This window comes from Meriones unguiculatus, chromosome 8 (assembly GCF_030254825.1).
Source record: "Meriones unguiculatus strain TT.TT164.6M chromosome 8, Bangor_MerUng_6.1, whole genome shotgun sequence".
In the NCBI taxonomy this organism is placed as follows: domain Eukaryota; kingdom Metazoa; phylum Chordata; class Mammalia; order Rodentia; family Muridae; genus Meriones; species Meriones unguiculatus.
The window spans coordinates 123097078-123115817 of NC_083356.1; the positions used below are offsets into that span (position 1 = coordinate 123097078).

Here is an 18740-nt window from a genome sequence, read left to right on the forward strand (position 1 = left end):
GAGAGTTCTCCAATGGGACGGATGAGTCAGTTTGGACAAAAGAGAATAGATTCCAAGAGGAGAAATGAAGTCAAGCCAGTTAGGATTAAGGGCAGAAAATGAGGACAATGACAGAAAGTATCACATGATGGAGACAATCACAGTAAAAGCAACAACCCATTAAGAAATGGGCTAGTCACACTGTAACACACATAACCATTTCCCACAATGATAGAGACAATCCCATCAAAAGTGAATAAGAGATTTGAATAAAGTCAAAGCCATAATAGGATGACACTTCATTTCCTTCAGAATTCAGTAATAACTCTAAATGTTAATGGCCTCAGCCCTCCAATCAAAAGTCGGCACTACATGGATTAAGAAAATCTTAATCTGTTTGTCTACAAAAAGGTCATTTTACACTGGCACAATAGTGGCACAAACTCTACAGGAGTCACCAGTAACTGATCACATTTCTAAAGACTGGATTTAAGGCCCATACTCCATGAGAGGAAATCCATACCTGATGCTGCTAAAGTAGCCAAGAACCAAGATTAAGCTGTGTGCCCTAGGGAAAGCCACTACTGTTATTCTGTTAAAGAAACATAGCAACAACGTGACTCTCAATGACATATTGCAATACCCAAAGGTCAGCACATTGATTCACCCTTATCAGAGAAGCTTCTTCTTGAAACACAGAGACCCACAACTGGACTATGGACGTGACTTTGCAAGGGACTCTGGAGCACTCAACCTAAGTGGGATGTCTTTATTAAACTCCTTCCCCCTTCAGGACTTAGAAATCTATGTGAAAGAAAGGGTTGGACTATTCTAAGAGCCAGAGGTAGTGGATAACTCTAATGCAATATCATTATCCAGGCTCCATAGGATGGATACACATATGAACTCATAAAGACTGTCATAGCATGCATAGGACTTGCACACGCTCAAATCAGATAAAACACCAACATTGAGAAAGGGAGATGGACAGAAAGTCCCATCCTTAACCAAGACACTATTTGCAACTAATACATGCTGGAAAAGGAAAAAAATCAGTTTTTTTCCCCCCAATGGAGTATCACTAGATACATCAAACATGTACCAGGGCAGGCCATTGGGTCTTTTGTATATATTTTGTGTTGTTTTGGTATTTTTTGGTCTTACTTTCTTGTGTGTTTTGATTTTCATTTTCCAGAGAGGAGAGAGAGAGAGAGAGAGAGAGAGAGAGAGAGAGAGAGAGAGAGAGAGAGAGAACACATTAAGATTGGTAGAGAGGAGGATTTGGGATTGGGGAAGGGGAAGAATATGATCAAAATATATTGTATGAATTTTTAAAAAATAAAATTAAATAAAAATAGAAACTCAGCTTTAAAGATAGGTACCTTAAAGAGAAATGATAAAAAAGAAAGTTATCCCAAATGGGCTCAAGAAACAAGCGTGCATCCTAATATTTGACATAACAGAATCAGAAGAGACAAAGAAGAGTACTTCATTCTAACCAAGGGATTACTTAGCGATCTGTTAATTGGGAATCACAATACTAAACATATATGCACCAAACTGTGCTGCACACAGTTTCATAAATAGCATAATAAAGGAATTAAAGATAGATATGAACACAGTCCCAGCAACAGTAAGTGGTATCAGGACCCCACTTTCTCCAATACACAGGCCATCTATACAAAACAAACACTCAGAGTAACCTCAGAATTAAATGACTTTTTACATCAAATGGATCTAACAGAATGTTCGACCCAAGCACCAGAGATTATACATTCTACTCAGCAGCACATGGGAGACTCTCTAAGACCACACGCAGGGACACAAAACTCATGGCAAGAACTCATTATTGAAGGATGACGGGGTCAAAGAAGAAATCAAAATATTCCTGGAACAAAATGTAAAATGAAAACACAACAGAGTGGAACCTCTAAGACACACTGAAAGCAGTACTAAGCCCAGAGGGACGGCAAAACCTACCTCTGGCCTACGGGCAAAATGCTGACAGTGTATAACGGAAAATGCCCACCACAGCTTTCTTCCCCCGGAAATTTATGACCTGAAGACTGTTCCCCTACAGAGACTGCTCTTATGCAATTAGCTAAACCTGCCTCCTTGTTCCATTGTATATAATAACTCTTACTCATCTGTATATAATAATCACTCCCCCTTGTTCAGCACTGTGCAATAACCACAACTGTTCAACTGTATACAAGAAACACCAAAACTTGTAAAAAAAAATAAAAAGCAGTAGTAAAAGGGAAATGTATAGCACTAAGTGACTACAATAAAACCACAAAGAGACTAGATAAATTAATCAGTGATGCAACATGATGACATAGGGATCTTCCTTTATCTTTTTTAAGACATGAACACTCAAAACGATGACATAAATTAAGCAGTGGAATAAAAACCTGGGGCCTACACCCTCGTTTAAATTTCCTTAATAACTACTCCATTATGTGGCTCACAATAGATGGGAGTAGTTGCAGCCAGTGGCCTTAACATCGGTGAAGATGCCAGACATCGGGAAACATGCAGAATGCAGTTGCCACCATTGGCTGTGGTAGAAGTCTTTTCTAGAACTGTCCTGTCTAGTGTGCTAGCTGCACCCTGGCAATGAGCACTCTGCACGTAGCTAACCTTTCAACGAACGGCAGCGTGAACTATTAGCTCTAAAGATGCACTGTAAAAGAACGCAAGTATCTCGATACTCTTAATGTGGACTAACTTAACATATTGATGCATGAAATGGCATTATTTTGAATATGCTGAGTCAAATAAGTAAGCTCTTTTAGTGGATACCACTCTTGAGCGTGGCTCCTAGAAAATGTAAGATTCCCATGAAGACCACATGTGGTTCTCTGGAAGGATGTGTAACAGACAAATGAAGAGCAGAGAAGTTCTCCCAGTGTGGCATACCCCGGCTGACCATTTTATTTGGACAGCAGAGTCCTTCGGCACAGGCAACTCTTTAAATACTGCGTGGCAATCCAAAAGCCATGGATGTCACCAGCTAGCTATCTGGCGACATGCTTGCTGCAACCTGCCTGCCAGGTATGTCTCTTATTATATTTTCAAAGTGTCTCCATTTGTAATTTTCTTTGTTCTGTTAAGGTAAAAACTTCATGAAAAGATTACCATGTTAGAACATAGTTCAGAGATAATCGAGTCTGGTCCTGGGCCACAGCAACTCATATTTGGCTTCAGAATAAACTGTCTCTTTCTCTTTAAAAAGAAAATCGAGTAGCTATTTTCCAGATATACCCCATCTGATATAATACATTATTTAGCCAATAGAGCCCTTCAGTATATGCAGTAAGATGATTTAAATATGAAATATTTCTGTTACTGATATTCCCCAAGTGCTTAGAAAAATAATGCACAACTTGTAGCTTCCTCTTTCAAGCTATCAACCAGAATACTTACAGGACCTGTAGGAATTTATGCTGTGAGTCTCCCTTGAGGAAAACTTCCTATCTAATTGAACATTCAGTAGGTAGGTCATTCTAATTGCCTAATAAATGTATTATAAGTCCTCACCAAATACATAAAAATGGCAGGACTTTTGAGTTAAAATTTATACCTTTATATAAAAAAAAAGTAAATAGCAGACATATGAGATTGGTAATGTCTCCCCAAATCTAGCTTTGGAGTTTCATTTTATCCCTCTCTGTCTTTTTTTTTTTTTTTAAAGTAGTTTACACTGAACTTTGGTCCTCACAGATGTCCTGGAAGTGCTCTACCACTAAGCTATATCCCCAGCTTCCTTCCTCTTCCTCCTTCGTTTCTCCTCTCTTTCCTTCTGAGAACAAGTCATGGTTACTCTGAACCAAGCAGGTTGGATCTGAACTTGGGTCCTCCTGTCTCAGTCTCTCAAGTAATTAGGATTATAAGGAGTACATCAACCATTCCTACCTGCCTGTCTTCTTAGTCTTGCTTCTATATGTTCAAAAGGTGCCTAGGACACAGAGTCATCCTGCTTTACACAGAACTTTGAGCACAGTCTTCTGTATACTGGAGAAAAAGATGAGGAAACAAGAGGCTGCAATAACGGGTCTCAGAAGTTCTCATAGTGAGTTGAAAGATCACATAAGCTTGGTTGTTGGGCATTGCATTAATGTAGAGGAACCCTGCTGTAGCCAACATCTATCTTCAGAAAGATGGAAGAAATAACGAATCTGGAAGGGTAAGCACTGTATGGTTTAATTCAGAGAAGCCTGTTGGGCCAGTTTGGAAGCCCCGGAAGCCGCAGGGTTCACTCTGAGAGGGACGAATGCAGGCTACATAACTGAGTATGCAAGCACACTGTACTGGAAAGCGACATGTACCAAGTAGTTTGACCTTAGGGAGAGGGAGTGTCCAGATGGACAGCAGCCCCCATGCGTACTGGATCACCACCGGGCAAGGTGGAAGACAGGGCTTGAGGTGGGTGTACCAAATAGTATATGCTGTTACTTCTCATGATGAGCTTAGATGCTCATGTCAGGAAGAGTCCACGGGAAACAAATGAAGGAAAACAACACATAGGAAGAGCTGAAGGAGTTACAGATGCCTTCTGCACACCCTGGAGAGCTGTCTACTCAAGGTGGGGCATGCATGTATCCTGTTCCCCACAGGGCACTTCTCTGAGCAAAGGAAGAAGTCACATATACCAGAGACTGATGGAACCATTCATCCTCCCCTTAGAAAGCATGTGCATGCAAGGCTCACACACAAGAGTTTAGGAATCCTTGGCTTATAGAAGTTAAAAAGACCCAAACGCCATTTTATAAAAGAAAGCAGCTTTTCCCCCTGGATGTCAAAAGCAATACCTACCTGGAAAGCTGACTGAACTTATGAACAGAGGCAGGAGGAAGGAGCTGGCATGTGATAGCTAAAAGGTCTTTCCCCAGACTGTGCTTTCCTAATTCCAATGGAGCTTTAAAATAATTTTATGATGTCAAATATTTAAAATACTCTGTTATTGCTCTTTTCATGAAAGGGTTAAATAACAACGATGTCCTTTACGTTGTGGCAATGGATGCAGGATCAAGACACATCATCAAGGCACCAACCTGACTTCCTGGGTGTATCTGAAAAGATTTCTCTTCGCTCACTGTACCACTGTCATGGCAGTGAGCACAAGACTATTTCTTATATTACATGAAGTAGAAAGTTGTTTTCCGTAAGTTGCTTTTCAAAAACTCTGCTATTGCACGGGACATGGTACAGGAGCCCTGGTATTTGCAAGGGGTTTATGCTCAGTTATAGACTTTCTAAGCAGCTAATAGGGAGTCCCAGTAGGCACACCTCTGAGTGTTCTCACCGACAGTGGGATAGGATAGGTCCTGTGGACCTATGTTCTCAGTGATTCAGCAATGCTTCAACCTCAAGAGGGTTTACGTGTTGACTGGGGGGAAGAAAGGCAGATGTGTCTCTATCTTATCTTGTTCTCTAAAAGGAAAGCAGCAAATCAAATTATGTGGGTGATGCCTGTTTCTTTAAGAGTCAGATTCTTAGTCATCTGAAAATGCTTCCTATTGTTCCAAGAACCGCCCTTACATTTTGTTTGAATTTCTTCTTTAAATTTTTATGACTAGTCACGGTAATAATTTTGAAAGACACCCCCGACTCTGAAATAATTATAGACACATCATACTTAAAATTACCTCAGTATTCACTAGCTACATTCATGTTCAACCTTAAGGTTTTAATAAATGTCTGTTGCCAACATAAGATATTGCTGCTTGAAGATTATTAACCCAAGTGTCCAAAGGGCTGTGCACCTCAAGGACAAGCATGTATGTCTGCCCTGTGGCTTGAAAAGGTTTGGTGTGTCAGTAATTCGTCAGTGCAATCCTATGGATACAGCTACTCACTAAAAGCTCAGACTTTATGGCTGTTTGCTTTTTTGCAGGGCACCGTTGGGTCTTCAGGTATCATTACATCTTCATGTTCCTACTGTATGCACTTCCTATGGCTCAAATTTCCCATTCAAATTGATCTTTCACAGTGAAAGGGGGGAGGGGAAAAGCTACCATCAATGGTAGAGGGTTCCTTCTTCCCACCCCCAGATCAAGTATGAGGAGGCTGACAACAGACCTACAGAAGTCTGTCAAACGCCAACATTCCGCTATGCCTTTTTCTTAGCTCTTAACAAGGCAAGAGCCACCTAGCCGTTAAGGAGACACAGAGAATTCCAGGGTTAAAGTTCTGCTTTCCATTCCTCTTTCGCTGTAAACACAAGCTGATGAAGAGACTTTTTTTTAGCACAGTGTCTTCAAACCTCAGTGTGCAGCACAATCACCTTGAAGATTTAGGATGACACAACTCATTGGGCCTTATCTGTCGACTTTCTGACTTACTGGGCTGAAGCAGGGCCTGGGAACCTGGGTATCTCTTGAGTTCCCAGGCAGGCTACTTCTGGCCTAAGGCTGCTGGATTGTGTTTCCTTTCTCAGCCCAGACCTCCAGGGCCAAGGTTCTTAAGTCATAGTCTAGACTAGTGTCTAAAAGAGAAGTGAGCTTCTGTGGCTTCATTAGCCATGTCCTGCTCTAACAGATGCAGTACAAAGTATTAGTAAAGTTGGCCATGGCCACACCAAATGCACCTGATCTCCTCAAAATATTACAGGAGTAGAAAACTCTCTTGAAAGAAGAGATGAAGTGCTGTGTGTGCATTGTGTTCATATGTGTGGTGGTACACATTTGTGTGTGTGTGTGTGTGTGCGCGCATACATGTGAACCATCTGACAACCGTGTCATTTTTAAAAAGATCCTTCAAGGCAGGGTCTCTGACTGGTCTAAAATTCATCAGTTAGCTAGGCTGGCTGGCTAGGGAGCCCCAGGGATCCTTCTGTTTCCACTTCCCCAGTGCTAGAATTACAACCATGTGCTGCCATGGGTGCAGGTCATCATGATTGCAAGACAAACACTGTCCCAACAGAAGCATCCTCTCCCCTCCCCCACCCACCGCCCATTGAGCTGTTTCTTCAGTTGCTCCTCTATGGACTTCAGCAAACTCATGAAGGAATTTAGAGTATAATCCAGGAGGAGAGTGTCTGTGAAGCTTCCTTGGAGGGGTTGCCTTTAACCAGAAAGAAGACTGTCACACTCACCAGAGAGGAAACAGGCCCATCCGTGTGATGATAAAAACCATGGCAAACATGACAAACAGGAGGTCACACATTCTCTGAAATTTGGCATAGTTTGCCATTTTGGCAGCCTAAAAGAGGAAGGAACGCAAACTCACTTAGTTAAAAACTGATAAGGAAAGTTTCCTTCAGTATGCATGAGCCCCCAATGATGTATCACTTGCCACATGCACAAGAGTACCTGCTACCTAAAAACAGCACATACCACATGGCAGCATTATAAATTACCCAAAAGTTGAGTGAAATGCAGCAATAACCACCGTTACAGAATTGCTAGAGTATTTACTAGCTGGAAAAAAAATTCAACTATGTGGCTGATTTTAGGAAAAGAGAGGGCAAATAAGAAACCTCTATTGTATTTTGATATTAGCAAGCCAGAGATATAAAGATGGAGACCACATAACAGGTCCTCACTGCGCCCTGAGTGTGTGACCCCGGAGTCTGTTTTCCCTTCTACTGTGAGGCTTGCGCTCTCTTTAACAATCACAGAGGAGGTGCTTTGGGGAGACGACGGGTTCCCAGCTTATTCTTACAAACTTAGAGATGAGGATGGTGTCACGACTCCGCCCTGTGAGTGAATCTATCTCAGTAGGATTTCTATCCATATTTCAGACTCATTTTCTAGATAAAGTTTATTAATGCTCCAATGTCTGCAGGAAATAGTTCCACAGTTGATGACAGCAGTGTCCATGACTTTTTCTTTTCTTTTTCTTTTTTTAATGCTATAAATTAGTCTAGGGAGTCAGCCACACTGCTTTCTCTATCATCACTTTTTAAGATGACTCTAAGTAAGAGCCGGGGGGCCAGGACGTCGAATCCTTCTTTCTCACTTCTCGCCATTTTGCGGCGTGCACAGCACCCACACACTGTTAGAAACTGCACATCTCTTCTGCAACACAACGTTGCTTTCTATGTGGTGGAAAATTAATTACTGGAAAAGACTGTTGATAGCGTCCTTGGAGATATTCGTTTAACAGTGCCAAGCAGTACACAAAGTTATGAGCGAAATGTGTCTTAAGAGGAAATATCCATCACCCGAGTGGAAGTCAGGATTACGAGCTTTTAATTTCATGGACGCCTGAAGTGTAACATCATGAGTTACATTAAAAGAAATGTACTTCCAGCCTTCTTCTGGCTAGGTAGGACCAGCAAGCCCCTTTTCTTTTACATTCATCCATCCGGCAACCAATCTCTGGCAGCAACTTGCGAGAGATGTGTATGCTAGGAACACCATTTCGTAATTTCATTAACTGGACTTTTCCAAACATTATCTATGATGTCAAAAAAGAATCCTGGTTATGAAAACCTTTTGCTTTTAAGCCACATACTTGAATTCTTGGATTAGCTATCTCTTCTGGATGAAAGTAGCAGATGGTAATTCAACCAATGTCTCCTCTATCACAGCTCTAGCCAAACTGCATGCCAGGCACTTCCACAGGAATTAACATTGGCTGAAGGTTCAGAATTAATTTCCATACATAGGCTGCTGCATAAATGTCCACTTCTAAGCACACACAGGATATAATCAAGTTATAATAGAATTTCAGAAGACTTGTGTAGCAAAAAGTCTATTAACATTTACTATTAATACATATAATTATTACAGGAGTAATTATTTTACCTGCTATTATAGAAGTAAAAGTACACAGATACCTGTTATATTTTTTTATATACCTATACACTGAAACTGGGCAGGAACTAACCCCCAAAGCTATCTTGATATCTCCCAGCTCCACGTCCCATGCCATTTGCTCTCATCACGCCTATCTGGGCTACTTCCCATCCGTAATTCCCATAAGCACTTGCACGTGTTTCCGTCTGCGTTGCTTCTCTCCACTTGCCAATCCTCACAGCAAGCTCACCCCCCCCCCCCCCGGCCACGTGCTTCTTGTTCACGCTAACCCACAGCAGCTGCCTTCTTTCTGTCTCCTCTCCTGTCTCTCCTCCCCTCTCCCGAGATCCTCCTGTCCAAGCCACAAACCTTAGCTCTGCCTGCCTCTCTTCTGTTCAACTTGGGTGTAGGCACTTCTCACTGGCCAGTCAGGGATAATCTGGAGCAAGGTCACACAGCATTGCTTGGTATATGTGGGTATATGTAGGTTTGTAGAATAGTAAGAATCTCGGAGGACAAGCAACTAACATCTGAATACATGGTGGAGCCAGGTCAACCACCACAGTTCCCCCTTTCTGTCTAATTAAAAAGGCAATTTTTTATAATAAACAATATACAGTAAGAACAATTATGAAACAATCAGGAAAACCATATGTAAAAGTTATATTAACCATGGTTAGCTTATTTGTATTTGGCAACCTTGAAGAAAATATTATCTATCCTATCTTGGTGAGTCAAAAGTTTTGCAGTTTTGTGACCTAAAGACACCTTTTCTAGACCTTAGAACATCTTCTTAACTCCTAACCAACTCCTATTACATAGATTTATCCTTTTAAATTTATCCTTTTAAATTAATTAGATTTATCCTGAATGAAGTTTAGCTTGAATAATCATGGTCACAAACTATCTTCTGACCCAGAAGGACTACTGTGGTTTCATAACCTTCAGGGGACCAGAACTTTTGGTAAGGTTTTGCACTCAGTTCAAACTTAACTTACTATCTTTCTGAAAGATTAAATGTTTACATTTGTAGCTCTGATTGCAAGAACAGATTATCACCAAGGATTCATCTGTCTTCGTAGCAAATGAACCATGACCCAGCAGGGAAAAAAAAAAGAATGACTCTCAGAGTCACTTCTATGCAAACTCTGTACTTTTCTTTTTACATTAATTTTGACCAGTTATAAAATTTCTTAGCATGAAGTGAAAAGACTTCCTTATGCACATAACATTACTGAGCTTAACTCTGAAAGCAGTAAATTCTTTTTTTCATATTATTTTATTATTGTTGTTATTAAAGCAGCAAATGGTTTATAGACCTTTGGTATAAAATTTACAGTTCATATACCCCTTTCTCTCTTAAAGGCCGCTAGGATAATATGTATCAAAAATTAAACTGCTTACTTGTATTATGACTGCTAAACTGGGTTATACACAGCTTTCAGGTAAATCAGGGTGACTCTTGGAACAGAAAATCTATTAAAAGAATGATTTTTCTGTTACAAAATCAACTGTTCAAATGTGGACTGGTCAAGGCTTCCGGCTCCCTCCGAGTCAATGCGGCTAACACAGCTCAGCCTACACAGCTCAGCCTACACAGCTCAGCCTACACAGCTCAGCCTACACACATTTCCACACCATTCTGAAGTCTCGGGTTTGCCGGATCCACACGCTAAGTAGCACCCGGTGGTTTGAAAGCACCACCCAATGGACTCCAGCCTTGCTGGCCGGGACCCTGTGAGTTCTGGATTTCGTCCCCCTCAAGATGAAAGGAAAAGTTTTACCTCGAGCAGAATATCGGCTGAGTCGTGGAGACAGAGGACCAGGGTTCCTACTCGCGCCATGTTGTTGACATAGGAAAAGGTAATTAAGGAGACTGTTATGAGGTGGTGCAGGAACATGATGCCGAAGTCCTCGGGGAAGGAAGAACAAAACACAGTCAGTGCTGAGCAGCACTGCGGTCTCTCCACCCAACCACACGCTCTCCAAGCCAACCCACGGGGAGACCCTCCACAGCGACGGCACCGTGGTTCGTAAGTGCTTAAGGCGCTCCTGCCCTTCTGGGATTGCCCATATGTCCATGGAGGATGGGATTCAACACTGTAACGGGAGGCAGGTCACAAGGGGAGGAACCGCCACAGGATTTCAGCCCAAGAAAGGCACTTAGGCTTCATTTTTGCTTTGCTGTGTTTCAAGGGTCCCACAAAGGCCCACGCGTAAAGGCTTAGACCCAGACCGTGGTGTTACCAGACGAGCCTAGTGGGATGAAGTCGGGGTGTTGAGAGAATGCTCTAGAAGATGCTGGAAACCGGCCCTTTCCTGTCTTTCTTGTTTTTTTGCCTACCACAGGGTAAACAGCTTATCCCACTGCACATTCCTTCCTCAGTATACATCACTGCCACGGACCCCACAACAACATGCTAATCACCCACTGACAGGACCTCTGAAAACATGAGCCGAAGCCAACCCTTTTCTCCTAATAAAAGTTATTTGTCTCAGGCAGTTTGTTATAGTAAGAACAATAACAACAAAACCTAACACTCTTTAAGATCTTTGGGACAATAGTCCATATATATTTCTCTGATACTTAGTGGTTGCAGTTTCTGAAGACACACACTCACACAATATTGAAAAATGAACCTAGACAATTTTATGTACTAGCAAAACACTCTAACATTTTATATTCCTATTATTTTAAGATAGTTCTTAACTAAGTTGCCCAGGCTGGCTTTGAACTTGCAACCTCCCTGCCTTAACTATTTGAGTACTGGTGATTACATGCCTGCGCCGCAAGGCTCAGATATCCGCATTATTATTATTAATTTAAGCATGTGCTATATTTGAAGAGGTATCCACTGAAAGTAAGGAGACAAGGAGCCTCATAGGATGAATAGTCTCTGTTGTTTACATAAAGTCCAATAAACAAGTTCAGTTTTACCATAGGGTAATGGTCTGAATGCTTACATCTTCTTTGTCCTCAAATTCATGTTAAAATCCTAATGACCAAGATGAAGGTGTGTGTATGGGGGGTGGGGTGGGCACTGATTAGGTCATGACAAGGATTGGTGTCTCTATAGGAGAGGCCGTCACATGAGGACACAGCTGGAGGGTGTCATCTCTGAAGCAGGAAATGAGCCCCTCCACAGAATGCCAAGCCCGTCACTGCTTTGAGCCAAGACGTACACGCCTCCAGAGCTGGCAGGAATAGACTGGCCCTGCTTTACAGGCTTCCAATATGGCATTCTGTTCTAGAAGCCTAGGCAGAGTAAGAGGTAGACTGGTTTTGGTTATTTCACCAGTTTCTTGGAAGGTGTATCTCATTGTCGGGGCTCTTCCCCTACAGTATCCTCGCTGGGAACAAAGGCAAGAACCCTATGTGCTGGGTTTCCTGGTAGGAAGAGAAAGAACAGAGGCTGCAGTGGAAACTGTATGTATTTTTTTCCCTGGGTTCTTTTGGCTACTTCCATTTATTTTTTAGTTATTTTATTTTTATTTATGAATGTGTGTTATGTGAATATTTGTCTCATGTATGCAGTGCCCAAAGAAGCCAGAGGAGGACACCAGATCCACTTGGAGGTGGCGCTAGCAGCAGCTGTGAGCCACCTGGTATGGGTGCTGGGACCCAAACTCAGGTCCCCTGGAAGAACAAGCAGCAAGCTAGCTTTCTTAACTACTGAGCCAGCTCTTTAGTTCCAATTGCCATTACTTAACAACAACCAAACCAAACCAAACCAAACCAAACCAAACAAACTACTTGGATGACTAGAAAGTAACGATTCAATTGTTTAATCACTGGTATATCGATCCTAGGTAACCGACATCTGTCTGTGTTGACAGAATGATGGCAGGTTACAAAATCTATAATAAAATGCTTTCTAGGGCTTCAAAGGTCATTTTACTTATGGCATTAGAGCAACTACAGAGTACTTGCAGGTCCTTTTCTCTGGTACCCCAGTCCTCACTGTAAGGTAAGAAGGCTGTCTGCATTCTACCTCCTCCTGGCTTCTGAGGATGAATATGGGCTGCAGTCCTTAGGTTGTCTTTCAGTCAAGCTATGCTGACTTTTTCTGACGTAGAGGCCTGAACAACTAGCCTAGATACAGCTCTCTGTTCTCTGTAGATTTAACTCACATTTTGTTCCCACAGAACACAGCAGCCTTGGGTCTCTCTTTCTGAGCCACCTTGCAATGTTTTTCCTCTATAACCACTTTGCATCAGGAGCCCACTGTCATTTGTTCTCCTACTTACCTGTCCTGGCCCCACACTCAATCTTTCTTCAACTCCAATTCCTAAATTCCAGTCTCTAGTTTAACTCAATTAAACAAATGCTTTTTAGACACGTCCTCTGCTATAGTTAAATCAATTTCTATCTTAACAAGAAAGTTATGGCCAGGGACTTACAACATGTTGACTCCTAAAGACCTTATGACTCTTTCTTAGTATGGTTATGAAGCACGCACTGCATGAGAGGCAGCTTGCGATGCAGGTTCCAACTCACGAGTTTTGCAGTTTCTGGTAAAGGCATCAACTCCCTCACTTGGCAACTAAGATGCTAGACTAGATCTGTTTGGGTTTTTTTTTTTTTTTTTGTTTGTTTGTTTGTTTTGTTTTGTTTTTGGCTATCAGTTCTCTACCTCTCGACTTAGTGGTTCCAATGGTTGATCCTGGAGTCTTTAAATCAACTAGTTTCAGGCCCATCTAACATATAAAGAGACGGAAGTGTACACAATCAGGCACGCGAAAGAAAGAGCCCGCATAAACCCATCAAACGCTCCCGCCTCGGGTTTACAGTTCAGGAGCTGTTGGTGTCAGTACACTCTGCATTTTGAAAAGTCACCGCCCACACCTTTAATGGTTTTACAAGTTTTGTGTTGACTCTGGTGAAGATGCTCACGGGTGAATCCAGTTTCCAGGAGCAGCACCTTGTGTAGACCCCCCCCCCCCCCACACACACACAGGAATTTATCACTGAGCGCCAAACCATATGCCAGTTCCCTCAGCGAGGTCAGATAACTAGTAACTAAGACACAACGATTTATTTTCAATTAACTCAGTCTCCACACAAGTGGGATGGCACGGATGGTGGCCACCAGTGGCAAGAGAATAGTCTGTCCTGCCTCGGTTAATGCTTTCGCCCACAACAGAACAAATTCATGCCATCTGCTAAGTGATGGCCACTCTCCTTCCTGGGACACAGCGAGGCTTTACATTATCTCTTAGCTCACGGACAGGCGAGAAATGATGCGGACACTGAGTTGGATGAGTGACTGCACACAGGCACAGTGCAGCTGTTTCCAAAGCTACTGAAATCCTGACAGTTCTTTACAGTGTTCGGGGCTTTCTTAGGTTATTAAAGGCAGATGATGCCAAAAGGCCTCAGGCGGATAATAATACAAACTGCTCTGGTGCTGTTTTGCAATGGAAGATGAATTGTTCCCCTCCACCTGGAGAATGGCGTTTTACCAGACACAGCACTTCAAAACAACAGCTCAACTAAAGTAGACCTAACCCATCAACTGACATGTTAAACCACGGGACTAAATTTAAACACACACAGTGCTTAGTTCATGAGCTCAGTGAGTTTGTATTCGCCTATGCCCAACAGACAGCTTTTGACACCCTAGTATCTGAGCACCAAACAACAGTTAGGAACTCCCACCTTCCCTACTCTTCAGCCCCGAATGGCTGCTCCCAGCTTACTAAAGGAGAAAAAAAAAAGATTTTTTCCAGTTAATTTTTAAAATGAATAAATGTAAATTGATTAAAGCACTTATGGAAGATTAGGGCCACTTACTAATTAAATTCCCTAATTCGTATTTGATACAAATGTCAATATGCTTATCAGGCACCTTTAAAAAATAAAAGCCTTGTTTTTCAGATAAAATTTGTTTTGTGAAGATGAGTTTTGAAGATGAATCACTTGTTCTAAAAAAAAAAAAAAAGCTTGTTTTATTACTGCTGGTGCTCACAGTTGTAGCCATATAGCTGAGAAGCAATTTCCATTATATTCATATCCACACACACACACATACACACAGGAATAATGGTCTTGTCTTACATTTATGCTTCGGAAAGCCTCAGACACAACCAAATCCCTCTAATGAAAGCCACGCAGCCCTGACGCTGTGTTACTCATGTCCTGTCATCCCAGCACATTCCTTTGAGCAGGCATTGAATCTGATCTAAAGAAACTGTTTTGTTTTTAATTGCCAAATAGGGATTTTATCAGTACAGGGAGGAACTTCTGCATTCTCCCATTTGTTACTCTAGAAAAGACAGTGTATGTAGACACAATTGTGGATCAAAAAATACCAGGCTTTAGGCTGACAAGATTTTCCAAAGCATCCGCTGCAGGAGGAAACAAGCGGCCTTCAGGTCTGTGGTTGATTCCAGAGAGAACAGAACTGCCCCTTGTCTCGGCCATGACCCAAACCACCTGTTTTGTGGTTTTGTTACTTGACAGGATCGGTCAGGCTCAGTCTCCAGCTGTTAAAGAAAGGGCCAGAACCTCTACCTCTCTGGAAAAAATTCATACACAACAAAGCATCAGCACAATAAAGCCAAAGATAACCACTCATCGAGACTTATGTGCCGGGGTCCAGATAATACAGTTCCCTACAGGTTTGCTACGCTGGAGTGTCTTTGAAATAATATTGTGCCTTGTAAAGGGACCACAAAACTCATCTGAATGTGCCTGCCTTTATTAAGACAAAATTACATCATAAAAACTATATCATTCTCTCTCTGTGTCTTTGTCTCTGTGTGTGTGTGTGTGTAAGAAATTTTTCCTGAAATTTTCATTTGGGACTAACTGAATGAAAAAAATATCATTATTGAGCTACCTCATAAAGGGAGTAAGGACTCCACAATTTTAATTGAGGGCAGACGTTCTCAGGCAGTGAAGACTGAATACTCCTTAAAGGCAAGACAATGGAAAAGCACTTTGCTCAGATGAAGAGAAAATGTGTTAGTTTTCTTGAATTTAATAAAGTTAATACATGAAATTAATAATGATGCCAAGGGCTCCAGGAATAGGACAACAGACAGTTTGCAACTGATTATCATTTTATGATTTCTCTCCTATCTCTGTTTCTCTCTTCATCCTTCACATGCTCCCTCCTCTTCTTCTTGTTTTTGCCTTAGGGCTAACAAGTCCGTTGACTTCAAAGCAGAGACAGAGAAACTGCCCGAATTGGGCAGTTTTACTGGAACACTCCTATACCTGCTTGTTTTAGGTAGCTTTCTTGCTCCAGGAGCATAGTGGAACAACTACAACGGAGCCCACCCACAACTTTACAGCACTGCCTGGTCCTTACAGAAGAGTTTGATGACCCCTCTTTTAGAGTCATAGTAGAGGACATCATAACGAGAAACTCTCAGTTATGTTATTCAATGTAGCAGTTGCTTAGGCCCTCCTGTCCTTTCTTCTGGCAAAGAATGCATAAGAGATTAATTGTCATAGTTATTCTGTTACAACCCAAACCCATCCAAAATTACTCCTGAAATTCACATAAACTATACGGAGCTCTGAAAGGTCACCCTCATCACATATCTCACGATCGACTATAATCACAATGCCCAGGCAACGTGAAGGGCCAGCAGTGGCTTCTCCGGCTTCTAAAAGCAGGAGCTCCGTCTAGATTCGGCGGCATGTTCTCTGTTGCTTAGGGGCACTGTTGTTTTACGGCTTCTGGAAACAGGGCTAAACGAAACAGGGAACTGCTGGGTAAGCACTGTTCACCCGCTCTTTCTCCCGTACAACATTTATGGTGCCCTTCAAGACTGAGAACTCGTAACCGTGTCCACTGCGAATTAGTTAATATTTAATCTTTAATTGCTTTTTACTACAATGGAAAGGAGCACAATAAAATGTTATGTGTGCAACAGAACAGCGTGGCAGTGCTCCCAATCACTTCTGGTGGAGCCAGCCAGAGAACGGTCCTAGATTTTCCGTGCCCTGAGAAAGTCTTCACAGTCTCCCACCTCTCTCCATCCAAGCAATCAAGCTCCCCAGCCGACTCTGATTGCAAATGACGTCAGTGCGCTTAATCAAACACACATGCTAATTTCCTCACAGCTTGTCAACATCCCAGTACCTGGAATCAAAGGTCTTTATAATGGAGCCTCTGGGTTCTGTTTAAATTACCCTTGACCTAGCCGTATTGGTTGGCATGAATTTTAGTGAGGAAAAGGTCGCTTCTGGGGTATTAAAAATATAGGTTATGTAAGCCTGAAGGACTCCATTAGTTCTCGGCTAAATCTCTCCTTTGTCTGCAGAGATCCCTAGGGACAAAGAAACCCCACCACAGGAGCTCAGTCACTAGAGCCCACTTAAGCTGAAAGAATCCAGCACCATCAGTAGGGGGCAGCCTGTGCTCAACTAAAATCAGGGCTACTGGGTGGGAAGCCAGCCAGCATCTTTGCACGTACTACCAAGGTCTGGAGGCTCAAGTGACAATGAGCAATCAGGGACTCAATTTTGTGTTTAATGTGGAGGGTGAAAAACATCTCTTCTAGCCTGGCTAGTTGGGGAAGGCGGAGTTCAGGGAAGCTCTTCCTGTCAGCAACCGTATCTTCTTCTAACTCCTCTTCCTTCACCTGGCCCAGGGCCTGCCACCACACCCTGAATCCTAGCTGAGGCGTTTTCTCAAAGCTTCTTTTTCCTCCACATAGATCTCTGGCCGCAGAGTACCTTCTGGGGTATAACGTGTGTGTTTCTTCTCTTTCCAAACCCCACGTTCCACTGACTATCTAGTAAACACCTAACTACCTTCTAATTTGCTCTGATGCTGCGGTTTCTCCCCGATGGCTGCCCCACAGGGCAAGCGCTACTCTAAGCTCTGTTCGTGGGAACTGAGGCACCGGGGTACCAATCTCTCCAAAGCCATACTGTGACAATGGGTGACAGCCAGATCTAAAGCCAGTTTCCGTTTGTTTACTCCAGAGCTTGGGCGTGTAACAGCCCCACAGCTTCAGAGGAACAAATGTAAGTGGACAGACAACTGTGACGGGCAGGCAGAGAGGATGCTTAAGAGAACACATCAAGGGAGGGACAAGCAAACAGAACAAGGCTGCTCCTGGGAGGTGAGAAGGGCATCACAAGAGAGCCAGGCTACAAGGGGAGGCCTTGGGTGTGAGGTACAGTGCTTCTAGGGAAGTCAGAGCCTCACGAAAGAGCCTGTTGGTGTTTGGATGGGGGACGAGGCAGGTCCTGACACCAGGCGGACAGCTAGAGTGACAGTGAACCAAAGTGAAAGTTTTTTTCAGATGCTCTAGAATGACAGGATAGGAGCTTCCCCAGAGGAGGCTGAATCACAGCTTCCCAGCTGAAGGAAGGAACGGAGGAACCCCACTGAGAGAGCAGAACTCTTGATTGAGGCCCTAGACTTAGGGACACATAGTCCTAGATCAGCAGCACTGCCCGGGTCCCGAGGTGTGGGTCCTTGTGTAATACATCAACACTGAGCTCCTCTGTAGCTCATGGGCTCCTGTCACCCTCCCATACCATAAGCAGATGGATCTGTGACAACCTCAAGTCTGTCCAGTGGCCAGTCATCTGACTCAAAGACCTAAAGAGAAGCTTCATCTTTAAAAAAGGGCATGCAGATGCTGAGTTGGCAGAAAAATTCCACGGATGTACCCCATAAAACAATTCTTTCGCCAATTACAGAACTGTATTGTTTTCCCATTCCCTTGGATGCAGCTATGGGTTCAGATACTCCATTTTGATGGCAAATTTAGCTTATTTAAATGAGCCACCTTTTCTTCTTTATATTATAAAGTCCAGAGAGAGAGTGAGAGACAGAAACAGACAGACAGACAGATAGGTGGGTAGGGTGGAGACTTGACTCAGGACTACATTCCTAAGGGGGAACCTCAGACTGTCACAAGCCTGTGGAGCAGCACTGAGTTTAGTAAGAGAGTCCGTATCATTTTCCACCTATCTGCGCACGAATGGTTGTCACCCAGTGAGAGCTCTGCTTTCTGAGAAAGGAAAGGACCACTAGATACAAC

The 18740-nt window shown here is 42.7% G+C and overlaps 1 protein-coding gene across 2 annotated transcripts in view; it reads right to left on the reverse strand.

Moving 5' to 3' along the window:
- Window positions 1–18740, reverse strand: part of Cers6 (ceramide synthase 6) — a 245150-nt gene that overhangs the window by 33812 nt on the left and 192598 nt on the right. For both annotated transcript variants that reach the window (XM_021635584.2, XM_021635583.2), the window contains exons 7-8: window positions 10511–10639; window positions 7079–7185 (exon numbers count right to left, since the gene is read on the reverse strand). In XM_021635584.2, the coding sequence (XP_021491259.1) occupies window positions 7079–7185; window positions 10511–10639 (236 nt within the window). The remainder of the gene's footprint in view (window positions 1–7078; window positions 7186–10510; window positions 10640–18740) is intronic.